The sequence below is a fragment of the Channa argus genome, chromosome 9 (assembly GCF_033026475.1).
Source record: "Channa argus isolate prfri chromosome 9, Channa argus male v1.0, whole genome shotgun sequence".
Taxonomy (NCBI): domain Eukaryota; kingdom Metazoa; phylum Chordata; class Actinopteri; order Anabantiformes; family Channidae; genus Channa; species Channa argus.
The window spans coordinates 11,776,735-11,795,011 of record NC_090205.1 but is presented as its reverse complement, the minus strand read 5'-3'; the positions used below and the strand labels follow the sequence as shown (position 1 = coordinate 11,795,011).

The 18,277-nt window shown below is 36.5% G+C and overlaps 1 protein-coding gene across 1 annotated transcript; it reads right to left on the bottom strand.

Moving 5' to 3' along the window:
- Positions 1-12,206: 12,206 nt before the first annotated feature.
- Positions 12,207-15,919, bottom strand: tmem182a (transmembrane protein 182a). The gene is made up of 5 exons (XM_067517283.1): positions 15,532-15,919; positions 14,145-14,256; positions 13,259-13,357; positions 13,016-13,153; positions 12,207-12,693 (listed from the first exon to the last, which is right to left on the bottom strand). Exons 1-5 carry the CDS (start codon positions 15,688-15,690, stop codon positions 12,473-12,475), a joined length of 729 nt encoding a protein of 242 aa, XP_067373384.1. The 5' UTR covers positions 15,691-15,919; the 3' UTR covers positions 12,207-12,472.
- Between the last annotated feature and the right edge of the window lie 2,358 nt (positions 15,920-18,277).

Below are 18,277 nucleotides of genomic sequence, written 5' to 3'. Positions count from 1 at the left end.
TCAATAGTATTCTGACCTGCTGGCCCTCTGTTTACCTTTCCTTCCTAACAAACTATCTGAGTTTGAAAATGTAACCATTAGCCCTAACATTATCCAAATATGCATTAACAGTCTGTTTGTCTATCTTGTGTATCCTCTCTAATGAGTGTGGATGCTATGGTCTCCCAATCAAAAAGGAGTGTTTGAGTTCGAGGCCAGACGTGCTCTGAAATGAGCGGTATCTCTTTTCTGATATTTCTAGGTCTAAGCAGTGTCAGAAATCTGGCAGCAGCTAAGATGAAGGCAGGACGTCTGAAGATGAGGAAAGATGTTTGAACTCACACCCTCTTTTCAGTGTCCCAGTGGGGAGCGTATATGGGAAGGCATGTCATGTATTATTTAGAGTTGGATCTTCCTTTGTGCTTGATCAGGCCTTGATTGAAAGTGGTTGACTAGGTTTTTTTTTTTACCCAAGTAGGACTATGAATGTCTGCTCAGGAATGAAGGTGAACTTTTGACCTCTGCACAGAACTTGACCAACACCTGCATCACTAAATGGAAGATGCTGGAAATGCATTTTGCTCCTGTGGTGCCATGAACATGTATTGGCTCTGTCAACAGAATACTTTAGAAACAATATATTCTTATATATTACTTATCAGACAGCTGTGGGAAAACCAGCAGTCCTTGTAGAGTTGTTTTAAGCACTAATAGACATGAGCAAAGGAATATTGGTAATGTGTCAGGACCACAGGGAGATGTGTTTTAGCCAGTCCCTAATTAAAGTAGAAACTCCAAGCGGTGTGTTCCTCTGCTGTTCAGCAAACGAGCCATAGCTGATATGCTCTTTAAGTCATTAGCAGCTCTGATTCGTAGCCACAGCACCTTGTTAACAGAACAGGGGCTCATAATCCCAAGACAAGAGACATTGGTGCTTGCAAAGCTGCACCTCCAGTTCAAAGTGGAAAGCAAGTGTCATTTATAAAGTGTGAAATTACTGTATCAGGCAAAATTATAATATGTGTACATGTATATTGTACAATACAGCTTTAAAACATTTACAAAATTGTGAAGACAAATGCACATTTTCATTTAGTTGCTACATTATGTTATGAACCACTTCCTGTTTTTTCTTATAAATGGAATCCTGAATATGGTTTGAAACAAAATTTTGCCTCAATTACTTGTATAGATATCCCATAGAAATATTGTCTTTGGAAATGTGTTCAATTTAAAACCAAATATTTGGGGCATACACAGTCTTGTCTTAGAGATTTGAGTCCAATAATTTCTCTTTCTTTGTGTTTATCTGCCTCTGGTTGGCTAGAAAATAAAGAAGAAAACCAATAAAGTGTACTTGTAATGTCTTTTCAACAATGCTCCATTGTTCTAAATAATAAAGGTTCCCACAATGTATCTTGTATCAAAGATGTTTAAGCACACTTTTGGGGTACAAAACTCAGCAGGGACCTTTCTGTTGATGGGGGGTTGCATTAACAGCCTTTTCAGGGTCAAGAGGTAGGGTACAATGTGGTCAGGGTGCTGGTCCATCTTAAGGCACAGAGAGACATACACAGACACACAATCATTCACACTCACATCTATGGGCAATTTAGAGTCACTAATTAACTTAACGTGAGTGTGGGAGGAAAGCGGAGTACCCAAAGGAAACGAACTCCACAGAAAGACCAAAATTGTCAGGTGTATTTGTACTAAGGACCTTCTAGCTGTTAGCCAGCAGCACTAACTACTCCACCATTGCCCTGGTGCATTCACCAACCTTAAGGCTAAATTTCTGACAAAACTGGGTTAAACTACAATACACTACAAGTTTACCATACCATAGTGTATTTCATTTACGGCCATAGATTGTTTTATTCCTTTTACATTAAGGCACAGACAATCAGTAGGCCATAAATAAGTGCTGTGCCTGGACAAATGCTGCCATTTTCAGCAGGCCGCATTTAAATAACAAATCTGAACAAAATAAAGCAAGTTAACCTACAAGCTGCCGTGCACATTGATTCAGTGTTAAATATGCATTTAGAAGATTTATTGTCCTGCGTGGATAGGTCTGCGAGGTTTAGACAAACACCACCAAATGACGGTTTATGCTGCTTCTTCACCCTCTCTGTCTTGTCAACGCTCAGATCTACAATCAAGATAATCCATCACTGTGGCACCTAATGCAAAAAAGATATTAAACTGAGTCTGAGAAAATGTATTCCCACAAACTGAAATGAGAATAAAATGCTGCTTAAGCATTTAGTGAAGGTTAAAAAGGGACACTACTGCAGGTGGCAAACCTTCCAACTTGACAATCATATAAATATTAAATCATATTGAACTTAAACTACATTAAAAACTCTATGCACATTATACTTACTGAAACTAGTCACACAAGTGTATACATTTATCTAAAGAGATGATTTGTTGTAATGGAGAGTGACTTCCAAATCACTATGGTAATCCAACAGGGGAATTTCAAACTTTTAATGATGTCAGCTTGTTCATTCACTATGCACTGGTTTCAAAAATCTGACATGCACATAGTGGAAGCAATCACTATAAATCATATTGTTTTTGTTTTCTGCTAACATCCAGGCTGCTAAATCAAAAAAATATAGGAATCAGGAACGTGTTGAAGGGGCAGGTGAAAAGGCAGTAAAAGAGGAATTGGTGGGAGGCAAGAAAAACTAAGGTCAGAGGCTGAATGAAAATGAAATTCACAAAATATTACAGTTGCAAGTGTTGAATAAAGCTTCATATGTTTTTTCACACACAGATGTTTTCAGACAGATGTTGTCAAATTATGAAAGCTTTCAAAAGGATGTTACTTTTACTGTAATGTCTTTTGCTGTAATGATTTTTAAATTGTCCTCAGAAGCATAAAACCTTTGAGACAGGATGTGAACCATCACATCACAAAGAAATAAATTACATTTGTATTAATAATATTAATGCAAATCACTGTCAAACAGCTACTGTAGCAGACGCACAAACATAAACATATTGAACTGCATATTGGTTTAGATAGATAGATACATTTAAAAATTAACAGATATATTTTCCAATTAAAGAGTGAAAACCCTTCTCATTTATCCAATATGTTTGCCTGTTGCTAAGGGCAACACATTCAGCCCCTCTGTCTGCTCAGCAGATGACCCTCCTCTCGTTCCAGGGGCTTAGATGTCGCCATGCCAACAGGCAGGTGTCCTGTGTGCCCACAGGCACGAGACCATGTATGACATTTTCTGCTGAGTGCAGAAGGGATGAGCAGAGGCTGGACAGATGTTACATAGCTTAATGCAAACAGGTTGAACTGAATTTATCATCCCCCACGGAGTCAGTTTTTTTTAAAGATATTCATTGGGCGTTTTTTCAAATAATTTGCAGTGGCGAAGAGACAGGAAACACAGGAGAAGAAAGATGGTGTATGACATGCAGCAACGGCCCCCAAACGGATGAAAACCCAGGACGCTGTGGTTATGTTGCATCCACTGCAAACATTTGGCTACCAGGCCATTCCTGAGTTCAGTCTTTTTACATGATAATCAGTCAGTTTATTGACTTAATTCAAAAATATTGTTACATACATTTTACAGGACAAGAAAACTTTTATCTTCTGTGAATTGAAATATACAGAGATGGAGAGCAAACCTCAGTCTACTGTACAGTGTTACTTATCCTCCATCCTCATGCAGACATAATTGCCACTGCAGTAGCAGCACTGCAGGACATCCAATGCCTCATCATTACTGTTAAAATTGTTTCTTTACATTTTGGGAAGGCAACACACCTGCAGTTTGCAGGATCTCTAACAAGAAAAAAACTTTGTTAATGTGAGAAAGAAGATAAACTTACATTTAAATTAAATAGTTGTCATAATGTCCATCACAGCCTTTAACTGAGTGGTGGTCTAACCAAAGTGCAGAAACACAGCAACAATTGTACAAATTTGTATAAGAATGTAGACAAGATCAGCTGCATCTCACTAACACATTGTGCTTGTATCGCGAGATATGTGAAAAATAAAGATGCATTTAAAATACCATACCGCAGCTATGGAAAAGGAAGTTGTTATTGATATTCTTCAAAAGATTGTTTAATTAAGAGGTCTTAAGTTTGGACACACAGGCTGAGGTGGTCTTGAGTGACACATCTGAAAATAAATTGTGGTATGTTGTCGTTACGTTCATTTACATTACAATGTTACCATAATAATATTTAGCACTGAACAATAAATTATAAAGCATTGGGTTATAAAGCTTTGTGTAGAGTATACTATAGTTGTTAAGTGAGAGAATCTAGTATTTAAATGTTACATAGATTTTCAAATTCACACAAATGTAAATGTTGTTACTATGTTAATCTTAAACATCAGTGCACAACTCATTATTGATGTGTGTGCTCTGTGGCTTGCAGAAATGGTATCTGTGATTATTCATGTAATTCAGACGAATGATTAAATATTCCTTTTACCCTCAGAGCAGCGTAACAAATGAACCATGGATATGTCCTAACAGGGGCTGACAGAGCTTTTAAATAATGTTTATTTATCAATGGTAACATTTACCAGCCCCCGTATGCTCTGGCATGTGACTTCAACTGCCTGAAGCACGGCATCGTCTCCTCAGCTGCTATTTCTTTTAAACTTTGTCAAACTTTGCAGAACTTCTACCTTCTTCTGTTTATCTTGAGCTATGAATAAGAAAGAAAAGGATAGAGGACATAAAAGGAAACTCAGAAAAAGAATTGTACATAAGGTTGAACACACACACAAACAGGACAAAGTGAAGGACAAATTGAAAAGTGGAGTATAAATTTTTCTCTGTAAGGAAACTGGGATCCTACCCGAAAGTTTGAATTATCACAATGATAAACAACTCAGCATGTGTTGCACATTTCATGACAAAATATAAAGATATGTATGAAGAAACAGAAAGTATAAATGCGAGCCAAAATGCAATTCAAATGTACAAATTAACAAATGAATATATAAACATATTAATTTATCAGCCTTTTTCTTATTCACTGCCTTTTTCTTTTCCCGACACCGAAGTTAGGGATGTCATTATACTTCAATTAATACAAAGTTTACTTTTACCATTGCAAAACTAAACACCACACGCAAGATTTTACTTTCAAGGAATGTCAACCCTAGTTGGGGTCAAAGGTATAATTTTGCAAGTTGAAACCAGTATAAAAGCACAGCAGCAGCCACAGGATGGGGACAGACAGGAAGTTGTTTCCACGGCTGAAGAAAAAGGACTGTAACTTTACTTTTGAGTACATTAGGCTGAGATTTGAAATGGTAACCACAGAAAGGATTGTCTGCTACTGCAACCTTCAAAGGGAATCAGCAGGTAAGTTTCTGAACAGACTATTTATTTCTGCCCTGTTCCATTTCTTTTGATTTCTCTGCGTCTTATTTGCTGCAAGCCAGTTTTGCATATATCAAATTGAAAATTGCATTTATTCATGTTTAATTGTAGCTCTTAAATAAGCAGCATGTTAGACTGCAAAACTATCCTTTATTCGTGTTGTTGAAACTTCTTTTTTTCTTATATCTTTACACTTTAAAGAGTATTTCCTCTCTTAACCGAAGCCACATTGTACACACATAACCTCAAGCCACTGAAACATTTCCAGTTCTGTACTTCTGTACTGTGCTGTTGTAACTTTAGCCTTCGCTAATGTCCGATGTGACTCTAATGTCTGTACTGATGTAGTTCAAGTGTTAATAATAGGCCCGTGGTTGCTATTCTGTAATTTCAATACATAATACATCATTTTCATAAATGTTACTCTAATGAAGTGAAGTTGCATATGAAGCAACACTTATGAATACACATGAAGAGTAAAACAAAGAGAGTAGAAATCATTTGAATACTTACATTAGAATTGTATATTCAGTTCTATTAAATATGGTAAACAGGGCTTGTGCCGGTTTATTTATTTACATGCTGACACGTTTAAGACTAACAAATATGACAATGCCCTCTTGTAAAATGGCATTAATAAACATGTGTATCGTTAAGACAGACTGGGGGATCATGGTTCACCAGATTGGAACAGCAAATATTTTGTTTTACCTCTGAGATGCAATAGATGCACAAAGAGACATTTAAAGCAGCATGTGAAACTGGGGGAAATTTTTTCCCTTTAAAGCTTTTGGTTTTTGGTTAGTTTGTGAAATGTCCATACTATGAGTGGAAGAATGTGTGTGTTCTATGAATAGCTGTAAATTATTTTGGGAGGAGCGAAAACAAATCTTCCTGTTTATGAAGCAAAAGGTGAAGAAGAAGCTTCAACATTGGAAGAAGAAAAAGTGCCAGTAACCCCTTTTTAGTGAAATTATTAAAGCCCAAATTTATAGTGCAAATACAATTTTTAAAGGATGCTGCTGTTATTGATTTATTGAAGTGGCTTTTTTGAATGAGTCACTAAAAAGAAATTTACAACCTTCTCTACAGTGCTTTAGAGAGATTTAGAGAGATTTTGTCATTTAGACATATTATAATATAAAAATATATAATATTAATAGCAATACAAACATATAAGAAGAACTTATTAAATAATACAAAAGAATCATTTTTTCATAATAATAATGACATTTTGACATTTTTCCCATTATCAAAATAACTTGGTGAATTTTGTTGAAAAATCACTGCAGCAATAGAGTTTCTGTTCTGATCACAACAAATAGATACTATAGTGAAAACTCTGAATAGCTTTGAAACCATGATGCCTGTCTTCTATTCAGTGTTGTGTTACCACACTGAATAGGAAATCATGTGCAAGAGGTATATTTGAATATTCATGACCAAATCCTTCGGCTGTTTGTACTGTAGCATTAATTAGTTGCTCGAGGGGAAGCTAAACCTAAATAAGGAGCCAAAGTGCTCAGTGCTGAAGCATGGCAATCCTAAAGCAAGAATTAAAAAGTGAGAAATTCTTGACTAGTTGGCGCTAACACAGTATGGAGCTTTCAAACAGCATGAGATATCAGCAGCGAAAGATTGTATTCATTTATTTAACAATTAACATGCACCTACAAGATGTGGTAGATGTTGTGAGTGCAAAAGGCGATAAAGCAACTGAAACTTTTCGAATTGAAATACTCTGTCATAGGTAACGCAACCTTCTCTTTGTTTAGGATTTGTGGATATATATGTGCCATTAAAAATGTATGAATATTCAGGAGGAGAGCTGGTTGAAGAGTCCCAATCATCTCCTACACAGTTGCTCTGGCGGATGAAAGAGGGCCACTGAGAGGAGTTTCACTGTGAAAGACATTAGCATGCCTTTGAAACAAGAGACCTTGAGTATGAACAAGGGCTATCCATACACACTTTGGAATGTAATTTATATGCACAAACTGAGGTGTCAGGCCAAAGAATGTTAGAGGGGCAGAAAGGATCCACTCAGTACAGGTGTAGCTTTCACTGGCCAACAATGTAATAACCGTTTTTATACTGCCAGTGCCACTTTACACATCACTGAGTTCCTCTGAACTTACAGACTTCATTCAAACAATCTCACTGCCGAAAAGATAACATGAGGTTTATGGATAATTGGATGTTCTGCTAGTACTTTTTTTATATTTCTTCAATGATCTTGAAGGAATATGTTGCTGCATCAAAGATATTTTGTTTAATGTTTCAAGCTGAGCAACAATAAAAGTGTTGATTTTCAATTGTTTGTTTGAAGACCCGAGTTACTTTTTGTGCCACTGCCACCGGTGACCTATGTGCTCAACTCTCTGAATTATGCATGGTGATTATACGACGTGGTCCTCTGAATTGTAAATTCTCACAATTATACAGCCCATTGTCTATTCATTATTTCAAAACGAATGGGAAATTATGTAAAACTATCTCTAAAGAGGAAAGCAGCGTGTAATATGACTTGCCATATTGTTCATGCAATTCAAATACTTTGCTTTTTCTGAGAGTTAAAGGTAATCAGATTGAAATGAAATCTGACTTGCATGTCATGTGGGATTATGATACATTTGGAAGATAAGCTATGATAACTACACTACGTGCGAGGTGAGAGCACTCAGGCAAAGAGTGTTTTCCAATTAACTTAAACCTCCCTCAAGGTTAAATATACAAGTGTTGACTGAGAGTTGAACTTAGGGCATCTTCTCAATCAGGCGAGCGAAGGACTTCGACATGTCCCACAATGTTTCTCTGCCTCACTCTGGACTTTGCTTTCGGATCCTTTCGCACAAGCAACATCAACATAAAGGAAATCGTACTGTGCGATGTATGCTGTCATGGCGATGCTGAACCATCACTATGCAGATCGAAGTACCTGCAGAGTCTTATACTAATCCATACATTCACTTTCTCCGTGTTCTACTTAAACCAGAGTTGAAAACATCAACTGTGGTTTCATATGCAACAAAAACAAATGACATGTGGAAAACTGAAACCCAATATGCACAAACACAGAAAATAAACTTGCCAGGAGACAGTTTCTGTTTTGAAAAATATATGACACTTTCTAAAATCCTTAATTTTTTAATTGGGAGAAAGGTAGATGTTTTTGATTCGATGTTTTTAATTAGGGAACTGAACTTGTTAGGGAAAATCACATGAGATAAATTATTATTCAAAGCTGTTTACTCTTAACTCATAACATTTTCTTTCCAATTTTTACATAAATCCACTGTCATGCTTTGAGTAATACACATATAAAGTCAAAATAATTTTAGTATGGAAAATGTGTACGCAGGACCAAAGATATAGTTTTGGTAGTTGAAGTAAAAGGACTGAAGTAAAAGAACATTATGTGTGTTTCCAAAGGCCTAAATTAGGAAAACTGCCCTTTTTTAGCCCTATGTTGCTTTGCGTTTTTTCATTTTCTTTTAAAGGTACGTACAGTGTCTTCTTCCTGTAACACGTTTTTTGCACGTAAACTGTACTGTACTGCATGTTTTCAGCCTCTCAGGCTTGCTGCAGTTTGAATACTGCACAATCAACCTTATGTGTTTGATATTTTCTTTACATCTGCTAATTGTTTTTAGTATTAAAGCCCTTTCCCTTTTCAATCTGTTATTTTAGAAGTTATTGGATAAAGACAGATCAGTAGTGTTACCATCAGATCTTTAAGTAATTGTATCACTGCTTCTCTTCTCTCCTCTCCTGTTCTTTTCTTTTGTCTTCCCTTCTGTTTTTTTCAGTCTCACTATGGGAGTGCAAAGATTTTCATCGTCATTTTTTTTAAAGTGCAGTATCTCACAGTGCTGTCTCTGGTCACATTATGAACAGACTGTTAAGGACTTGCAGAGAGACCGCTGCTTCATGTCCCTCCTCCTCCTCCACCTCCTCTGGAAGTGTTACCTTCTCATCCTCTATCTCCCCTCATCCACTATTCTCCTCCTCACCTCCTACTGCACTCCATCCCTCTGCTGAGCACAGGTATTTGTTTAGGAATCTCTCGGTGGAAATTATACTCCATCTCCGGCGCTCCCTATCAACACACAATTATCATGGGCAATCATGCAGAACAGTGCTGAATTCAGCTGGGACTCCCACTCTGATGACATTACTGACTGCAAGGCTCTGGCTTCTTCTGCAGGTAGCTTGCTTCAGTCCTGCATTAACCTCTCTCTGTCTCTCTCTCTTTCTCACATACACTGTCACTAGGACTTGGATAGAAAAATGATTAAACCTTTTTTTTTTATCTTATTAGGATTTCATTTAAACCAGGAAGTCCACCAGATAAGAAACCTCTTTCCCAGGGGAGACTTGGCTGAAAGGACCGCTCCAACCTGAAACAGGACAAATCCTATGATCTTATCTTACAAATACATTTGCACCTGCCAACCTCTGTGGCCTCTATGTGGGGTCTGTAGTGGTCCACCTCAGTGAGGCTTCTCACCTGGCTGTTCTGGGGCTTGGTGTGGCTTCTCTCTTGGTATGTGTGGACACAGGCCTTTTGAATTTAAAAATTTCACAAATGTGGATGTGTGAAACTCCATCATAAGAGTTCTCTGTGAAGGCAAATCAATCTCACAAAGTAATCAATGCCTTACATTGTGTCGCTCTCCTGCATTCTAAAGCAAAATGTAGATGCATTTCCCTATGTATGATAAGTATATTTTAAAGCTTGAAAGGCACAGAGTTGATACAGACACATGAGAATCGACACGGGAGTCCATTCAGATCATGATCAAATGCTCCATTCATGAGTGAAATTACCATCCGTCTGTCAGCCAAGGTGTGAATTCTTTCATCTACAGATCCTACCTCTGAAGTTGTGATTAAATGCATACAGCCACATACACTCCACACAGACTCTGGACAAGCAAAATGGGATTATTGCCTCATAGGTTGCAGGTCGAAGTTTTAAACAAGTGAGACAACAGTGCCACCGTGTGGTATTTTGGCGGAATCTTTATGTACTTCCTGAAAATGTGTTAGTGTGATCCTATTTCATAGAAAATTAACAGGAAAAATAGCCTTAATAGGTGGTTTCCTGTCTAATAGTCTGTGTCTTTTTTGCGTCTTTGTGCCTGCTTCGAATTTTTTAAAATAAATGTTTAGTGAATTCTAAACATACGGTATATATTATATTTTAGGTTCATATAAAGTGGTTGAGATTTCTCAAAATCCATCTTTACAAATAGCCAGGAATGCCTTCTGTACTAATCAGTCCTTCGTAAGCTATTAAACTTACATTTACATCATTTATACTCTGATTGGCTGGAGTTGTGGACTTCATCCGAAAGTCTGTGGGGTTTTTTCAAGGGGATTTTAATTTGTAAGGTCACAGGGTCAAAAGATTTTCACATTTTATTCTACCATTAAAAACAATCATCATTAAATATATCACTCGCTGTACATGTGAGCTTTCACACTTTAAAAAGGAATTCATTAGCATTTGCCAATTAATCTATTCACTAGTCAATTGCAATTGTATTTAAGCTTCCAAAATCAGAAAAGTTATGTCTGTCTGTGAAGATTCTCTTGCTGAACAAATCGTGTAAGTGTCTTAAGCCTATTTTCTGTAATAATATTACAACGGCCATGAGAAAACTCCCATTGGCTTTTTATTAATGGAATCAGGGAGATGCTAACTTCCTGGCTGGCCTTGAAAAATACGTCATTTAAGACCCTGACCTACTGAATAATGCATATTCTGTTACACTGTGGTTGGATTTCTATCCTTTCTATCCTCAAGTACACTTTAAATCCTAACCTGCTCCTCTTCTGGCAGCAATACAGAAGTTCTAAAGCTCTGTACAGACTAAGGGTTTGGGCAGTCGGGTGGGTCTATTCTCACATACCCCTGGTGTGATTTCACATAGGGAGTAGTTTCAGCACCACTTAATCCACAGGTGGGAGATTCAGAAATAAAAAAACTACCAGCAATTCTTTGACTTTGTTCCACCATGAAGATCATGTATTTGTATTGTTTTATTTTTTTGTTCATTGAAAAGTGGAAACAAGTTTTTCTTTCTGGACAGATATTACATAATTATGTCAGAATCTCACAACACATTTAACAAAATCTGGGAGAAAACAAACTAATAGCGGAACATACAATAAAAACACAATAACATAAACATAAAAGGAACATAATAAGTAATTCATGCATCAAGCTTTACTTATAAACAAAATAAAATGTTTTTAACCAATAAACTGGTGACTAAGCACAATACAATCAAACCAGATCTACAGTTTCAGGTTATGTACAGATATGATTAAATAATTAAGAAAAGCAGAAAATATTAGGCATAATTATCCAAAAGTCCTGAAAAGTCTGCTGATATTAGATTTTTTTTTTTATGTCAAAAAGCAAACCTCATGCAAAGACCAGCACCAACAACAGCTTACCCCTACCATTGTTCATACAGTTTAAATATATAATTTAAGCTGCAGCTTACACAGTTCTTAAGTTTCCGTTTCAGAAACTAATTTTTGTAAAAAGAGCGTCGCAAGTATTTGTGATCTGTTTTAATAGATTTCAATTTTTTGATTTGAGTGCAACAGACTAAGCAGGGAAGTCAGAGAGTAATGACTGTAATTAACTATTGGTTTTGGTCTTAATTAGATTTGTGGACAATAGATAAAATATGAAATATCATCATGTTATCCTTTATTGACTGAACTGAATACAGAAAAGGCTTCTGGGCCTTTCCAGACCCGTTCATAGAACTGTATATACAGAACATTGCAATGCACATTTCCATGCAAACACAAATGCTGCAGTTCATGTTCAAACACACACTTATAAACATCATCTCAATATGTATTGCACCACAGGCATTTATACAGTGATCAGGATAAATCTAACTCATGGGTGGAGTGATTATGGATGTGAGCTATGCAATGGGTTGTAATAGTTTCATATTAGAACAAAGTGCCTGAGTCTGTAAGATCAGTTACGGACAACATCAAATGTCTTCTGGTAAAAATGAAAGAGAACATCTGCATTACAAACATGTCAAGCACCTACTCATCCTTTAACCCATCCTCTATTTAATCTGGAGGCTTCGGCCGATGAGGAGGAAAAGTAGGCCAGCCAGAAAGCAGAAGAAGATGCCAATAGGAGCGAACATGAAGGACAGACCGTAGGTGATGGACAACTGGAACTCTGGACACCCTGTTGAGCGTTTGTGGTCTATGTAGACATTCACCACATCCAACACCTGTACCCACAGTACATACATCACCACCACACACAGCAGGAAAAGACCTGGTACAAAGAAAGGCAACACAAGCATGAACACATAAACCTTTGATATATAAATGGATCCAAAACAGGCAATAAAAGAAGAATCAATTTCTTGTTGTGTGAGTGCTAACAGAATGCTGTAAAATTATGTATTCTCACTGTTAAGATTTGCATTTAAAAAGATTTTTTTAAAGTGCATAAAACTAATTTGAGTATCAGAATTAAAAATACTAAGACAATTATCTGGTTTTCATAAATAACATTAAAACTATAAAATGATTAGGTTGTTGTATCAACAACAATTCTAATTAAATCGCTGTTTTGAGCCATTTCAAAGTCTCACCAGATGACAAGAAGAGACCACCCCCTACTTTATACAGGCAGTGGCTGGCGAAAGGAGCAGCACAGATGATCAAGAACCCCCCAAGCACTACAGCCACCACACCAATAAGCATAAAGATGCTCCAGAAACCTCTGTAGACTGGAAAACAGAAATATTAGCCGTTTGTATTCAGAGCAATTGAATTAGAGGAAAACACAGTCTCTCGCTGCACAAATAGTCTAATGTAAGTACGCAGGGACTTACTTATAGCAGAATCATACTCTGTGGTATTGTGGCTCTGAGGAGACACTGGGAATGGGAAGAGGTAGGCATGCTGGCACTCTTTTGAGTGTGGCTGATTTGCTACAAAGAGAATACATCAGCAGACAAACAATTCAAAATGTAATATTGGCAGACATCATGACTTCTAACATAATTATATAGGAAATGACATGAAACATGTCTGCATCCCAGCACTATTAAGTTTACTGTTTAATAAATATTCATCAGCTGTTGCCTGTTCTATACAGGCTGATAATTTGTATTTACATTTATCTTTGTAAGTAAGTTGTTTGATTCTCAGGTTTTTCACTTTGTAGTATGTGGCAAATTCCATAGCTTCATTTTAGCAACAGAGCAGCAAAATTATTCTACAATTTTTCTCTTATGTTTATATTCTTTCTCTACTGTCTTCTATCTTTTCTTTCAACAAGTGAAATTCCACAGATCCTCACAAGGTTCTTTTGATGCTGCAGGCCATTTCTGACAGTGCACCACCATTGTCTCCACAAGAAAATAGATGACACAGAATCACCTGACAAATGACCAAAATATCATCACATGGCTTAGCCTAGGCAGTGGTCGAGATGGTTTCTACCACTATGACATCATGCAGTTTTTATAGTGAGAATATCAGCACATTTAAACTTACATTTATTCTGCAACATAGTCATAGTGCAGCTATATGACTGAGCAGATGCATGTGACAAAACTAGATGATTAATCTCAGCACGCTTGTCTTGATTTAATAATAGTACATTTTCTATAGTACGGTCGGACAAAAGTGACTAAAAGCTTAAAGAAAAGTATCAGATTGCGTTAAATAGAAAGCATCGGAGAGAATAATGAGAAAATAAAACGTTTCACTTACTGAACCAGAGTTTCCACAGCAGATCATTATCATCCACGATCCCACTAAAGTTACACCTCCAGAAAAAGCCCTCGTGATACAGAGTACTGCTCTGTAAATCTTTACCTCCATGCTTAAAAAAAGAAAGAAAAGAAAGAATAATAACTCTGCAGTTGGAATATAGTTGTGTGTGCAGTCGGTGTTGTCTGTTGATGTAATTACAGTCTGTGACAGGTGTACAGTGTGTTGCCATGGAGTCACCGTGCAGCTGCTATACAGGTCAAAAATCACCTCTAACCTCATTAGAGTATATTACTCCTCAGGAAAACGTCATCACTATAGTGCCCACTATTTTTGCACTTGAGATAAAAAAATTATAAAAAATAAAAAAACAGTGTGTTGCCATGGAGGCACAGTGCAGCTGCTATACAGGTCAAAAATCACCTCTAACCTCATTAGAGTATATTACTCCTCAGGAAAACGTCATCACTATAGTGCCCACTATTTTTGCACTTGAGATAAAAAAATTATAAAAAATAAAAAAATGATATTATGTAAGCATATCACCTCCCAGAGAAATTAAAGCAGATGTCACAATGTAAGAACATGTTTAATTTAGAAATCAGCCCTTTAAGACATTGTTGATAATTGACATTGTTTTGCTTGTTTTGAAATTAAAAAACAAATGACTTATATCTTCATGTGTCTCATCGGAATCAGGCCATCTCATAACAGGTGACAACATCAATCTGAGATATTGCATGATGACTAATATAACTGGACTGAAGCATGAAAGCATGAAGCATGAAAATGACAGTATTTTAATTGGGTTCTGATATCTTTTCACGTCCTAAATGATCTACTGCATAGTCATACATTATAATTGATTATGATGAAATTACACTGTACTACGTCCTGTGTTTAAAAAGAAACACTTTTATTGTGGTGATATCATGTCTCAATTCCAGAGTCAGGGCCCACTATGAAAAGCTAAGTATGTTCTAGTCTGTGATATTTAATACAGTACCATACCTCTGGGATGACTGGTATTTGTATTTCTAACACATATACAAGCTGTGTCTCAGTCCCTGCATAGCTGCACACACACTACATTAAACAGTGTCTCATTACACCCGGCAGGGATGCCTCACTGCCCTGCAGTTTATTTACTGAGAGAGTGATTGAAGCAACTGATCACAATTTTCAAATAGCGGAAGCAACTTTGATTCAACCTTAGAACAAAGTTTAAATACAATGTAAAACAATGGAATTCAAGTGATTATTTTTTAGCTTCTGATCTTAATTCCTCGGGTTACACTAAAACCACATTATTGTAGACATTACAGAGTGATATTTGGTAATCTTCTAAGTCTCCTTGATCTGTTGCTATTTCAGGTCCAAGACTCACCTCTTCAGTCACACCAGCAAAGCTACGAGATCCGTCAGGGTTTGGGTGGCAGCTCTCAGAGGCCAACAGCCAGTAATCAGTTCCAAACGAGAGCAGGATGAACACGGCTGCCAGTGCCCCAAAGAGCCCCGCAAAAAACAATGCCACACTAAGCTTCATGGTCCAGGATTGACCTGACACTTAGTCCACACTCAATCTGAATTTTCCCTCCAACTACAGCGAGCGCATGTGACAAAGAAACTGTTGCACAGGTAGATCCACCAAGTAAGAAGTGTTGTTTCTCTGCGTAGCTAATTTATGTTGGGTTAATGGATCTCGATTCCACTTTGGTTGCACTGTAGGAGTCATAGGAGGACAAGGTTGTGCGCATGACTCCTTTGGACCCTTTGCTCATGGCTGCAGCCAGCCCACACAACCCACACCCCACCCCATGGCCTATATTTAGGGTCATAATGAAGACGGCTGTTTCACTCCACCATGGGGACGAGTGTGTAAAGCAGGGAGTGGATCATTGCAGAAATAACCAGGGGCAATTGGACACCCAGCTTCTCCATGGGAATGTCAAGGCAGGGTGAGACCGAAAGGACAGCAGAGGAGTAAATGATCCCAAACTATCCCACTTTCACACACATTTCAAAAGCTCTATCTAAAAAGGACAACACACATAAACAAACCAGTATCATTTTCTGTAAAAGAGGGGATGAAAATTAATGTAAATGCACCATTTCATATAACTTTTAAGGGGCCAGGGTGAGATTATTACTGAATTAAGCTTTTTAAAAGGTTTAAACTATAAAGGCGCTGCAGCCAAAATCCATTTTATGCTCTTGACAATTAAAGCTATTCAATGTTTCACTTTTGTTACCAGGTTTCACATACAGTGCCAGTCTGTTATTATTGTGTCAATAAATGTTCAAAAGAAGGATTAAAAACCTCTGTGAGTGTGCAGAGGGGGAACCAGTGGTTTAGTAACATCTAAGGAGAATATTTAGCTGTGAACCGGTATGTAGACGCTCGATAATTTACACACTGATGTGACCCAGACCACCCGTGTGTGTGTATTTTTGTGTGTGTGTGTGTGTATGTGTGTGTGTGTGTGTGTAGGGGGGTACGATGTAAGATGAAATATTCTTTTCAGACACTTATGAGAAATCGTGTATGGTCAAATACTTAACACAGAACAAACACTTTCAAAAATGTTTTCATAGATTGAGTAGATCAGTGATATTTTACAATCCGCTATTTTCAACTCAAATCAAACTAAGTTTTATGGATACAATCTAATATCACAAACAACAAATTTGCGTCATGGGGGTGTAAATCCAGCATAAAGCTCCAGCAGAACAACAGAGGAAGGATCCATCCTCTACATAATGACTATGATTACTTTAATCATTTTATTTACAGTATACGTTCTTCCTGTTCTTCCTGTTTCATGCTTTGCATTTATCAGCATGTTTGTTGCAACGTATTTTTTGAGTTGCAATAATAATGACTTTCTTTTTTAACCACTACATACCTCTATAGAGTATCTTCATCTAAAGAAATTGCATTGTCTAAATAATTAACTCTAGTTTTTTTTCCAGCGTTTGCTGCCTCACATTGTTACTTTTGTTAATTAAAATAATTCCTTTTGTTTCTGTGATGTCCTGTCTTTCATAAAAACTGACCGGAGAGCAGTCTACAATTTTTTATATACATGTACATCTGTATAGTCGATAAGTATTGCAGAGCTTGTAACATGAAGTTAACAGAAATTTTCAAAACTTTTAATAAAGTTATATTAGAATGGATTAATTTCAACAAGATGCCAATATATAATTTCTTTAAGATACATTCAAGAACTACAACTAGTTCTCTGAAGTTTGTGACAGAGTGATCATTTCAAACAGAAAATGTTTTTTTGGGCACTGCTGCCATTAAGATACTGTAAAAAATCTTGTGTGCTGTGTGTAATGTTTTGGATGCCCTTGTTTGCCCAGCAGATGGTGGTGGAGTAACATTCTCAGCCGCTCTGCATAGCTAAAGGCCAATTAAAAAACCCCTCCTGAGAATTTATTTAAAGTCTACAAAAATCTACATATGCAAAATGTTGTTATTAATCACTTTATTAGTAAGAACAAATCATAAAGGAACCATGTATGGTGTGATTTAACTTTTTTAGAGTTTTGTTTGTGTCTTGTGTATTTGTTTAGTTTATACCTTTTAAGCTAAAAAAGTGAGCAGTACTATAACAAATACTTTAAATCAGATTAAGTTATAAAATAAGCAAAATAATAAAAGCATGCAAAGAGTAAATCAAACTATTTTATATGTAGCTAAAAATAAATTACATTTTACAGGGTAGCATCTATGCAATATTTTATTAAAAATCCCTTTACCATATTTGTAAATAAATATTTTTTAAACATCTAGTACCATTTCCAATTAATATATTAATAGCTTTTGCTACAAAAGAACACAGGAAGTGGTGTGCCATTAAATTCTCAGAAAAATCTAAAAAAAAAAAAAAAAATCTTTTGGCTGCTATGGGGCTTATGGACAATTTTCATCACTGTAAAGTATGTTACAAGAGGATGTACAACTTTTTAGTACAAAGGGTACTGACCAAATCTGATACTAAAATAAATCATGGCCGTTATGAATAAATAGAAATAAATAAGATTTAAGGATTATGTGAGTTTGAATTATTTTCATATATTATGTCACTTTAGAATTTTGGTAGCAGTTGCACTCAGGCAAATTA

Bases quoted from the DNA above. Each gene is read 5' to 3' on its own strand.
- tmem182a (XM_067517283.1), bottom strand. From the start codon at position 15,690: ATGAAGCTTAGTGTGGCATTGTTTTTTGCGGGGCTCTTTGGGGCACTG. The intron at 13,358-14,144 runs GTAAGTGAAACG...TTCTCTTTGTAG, and splicing joins GCTGTGGAAACTCTGGTTCA to CAAATCAGCCACACTCAAAA. The intron at 13,154-13,258 runs GTAAGTCCCTGC...TCTGTTTTCCAG, and splicing joins AGAGTATGATTCTGCTATAA to TCTACAGAGGTTTCTGGAGC.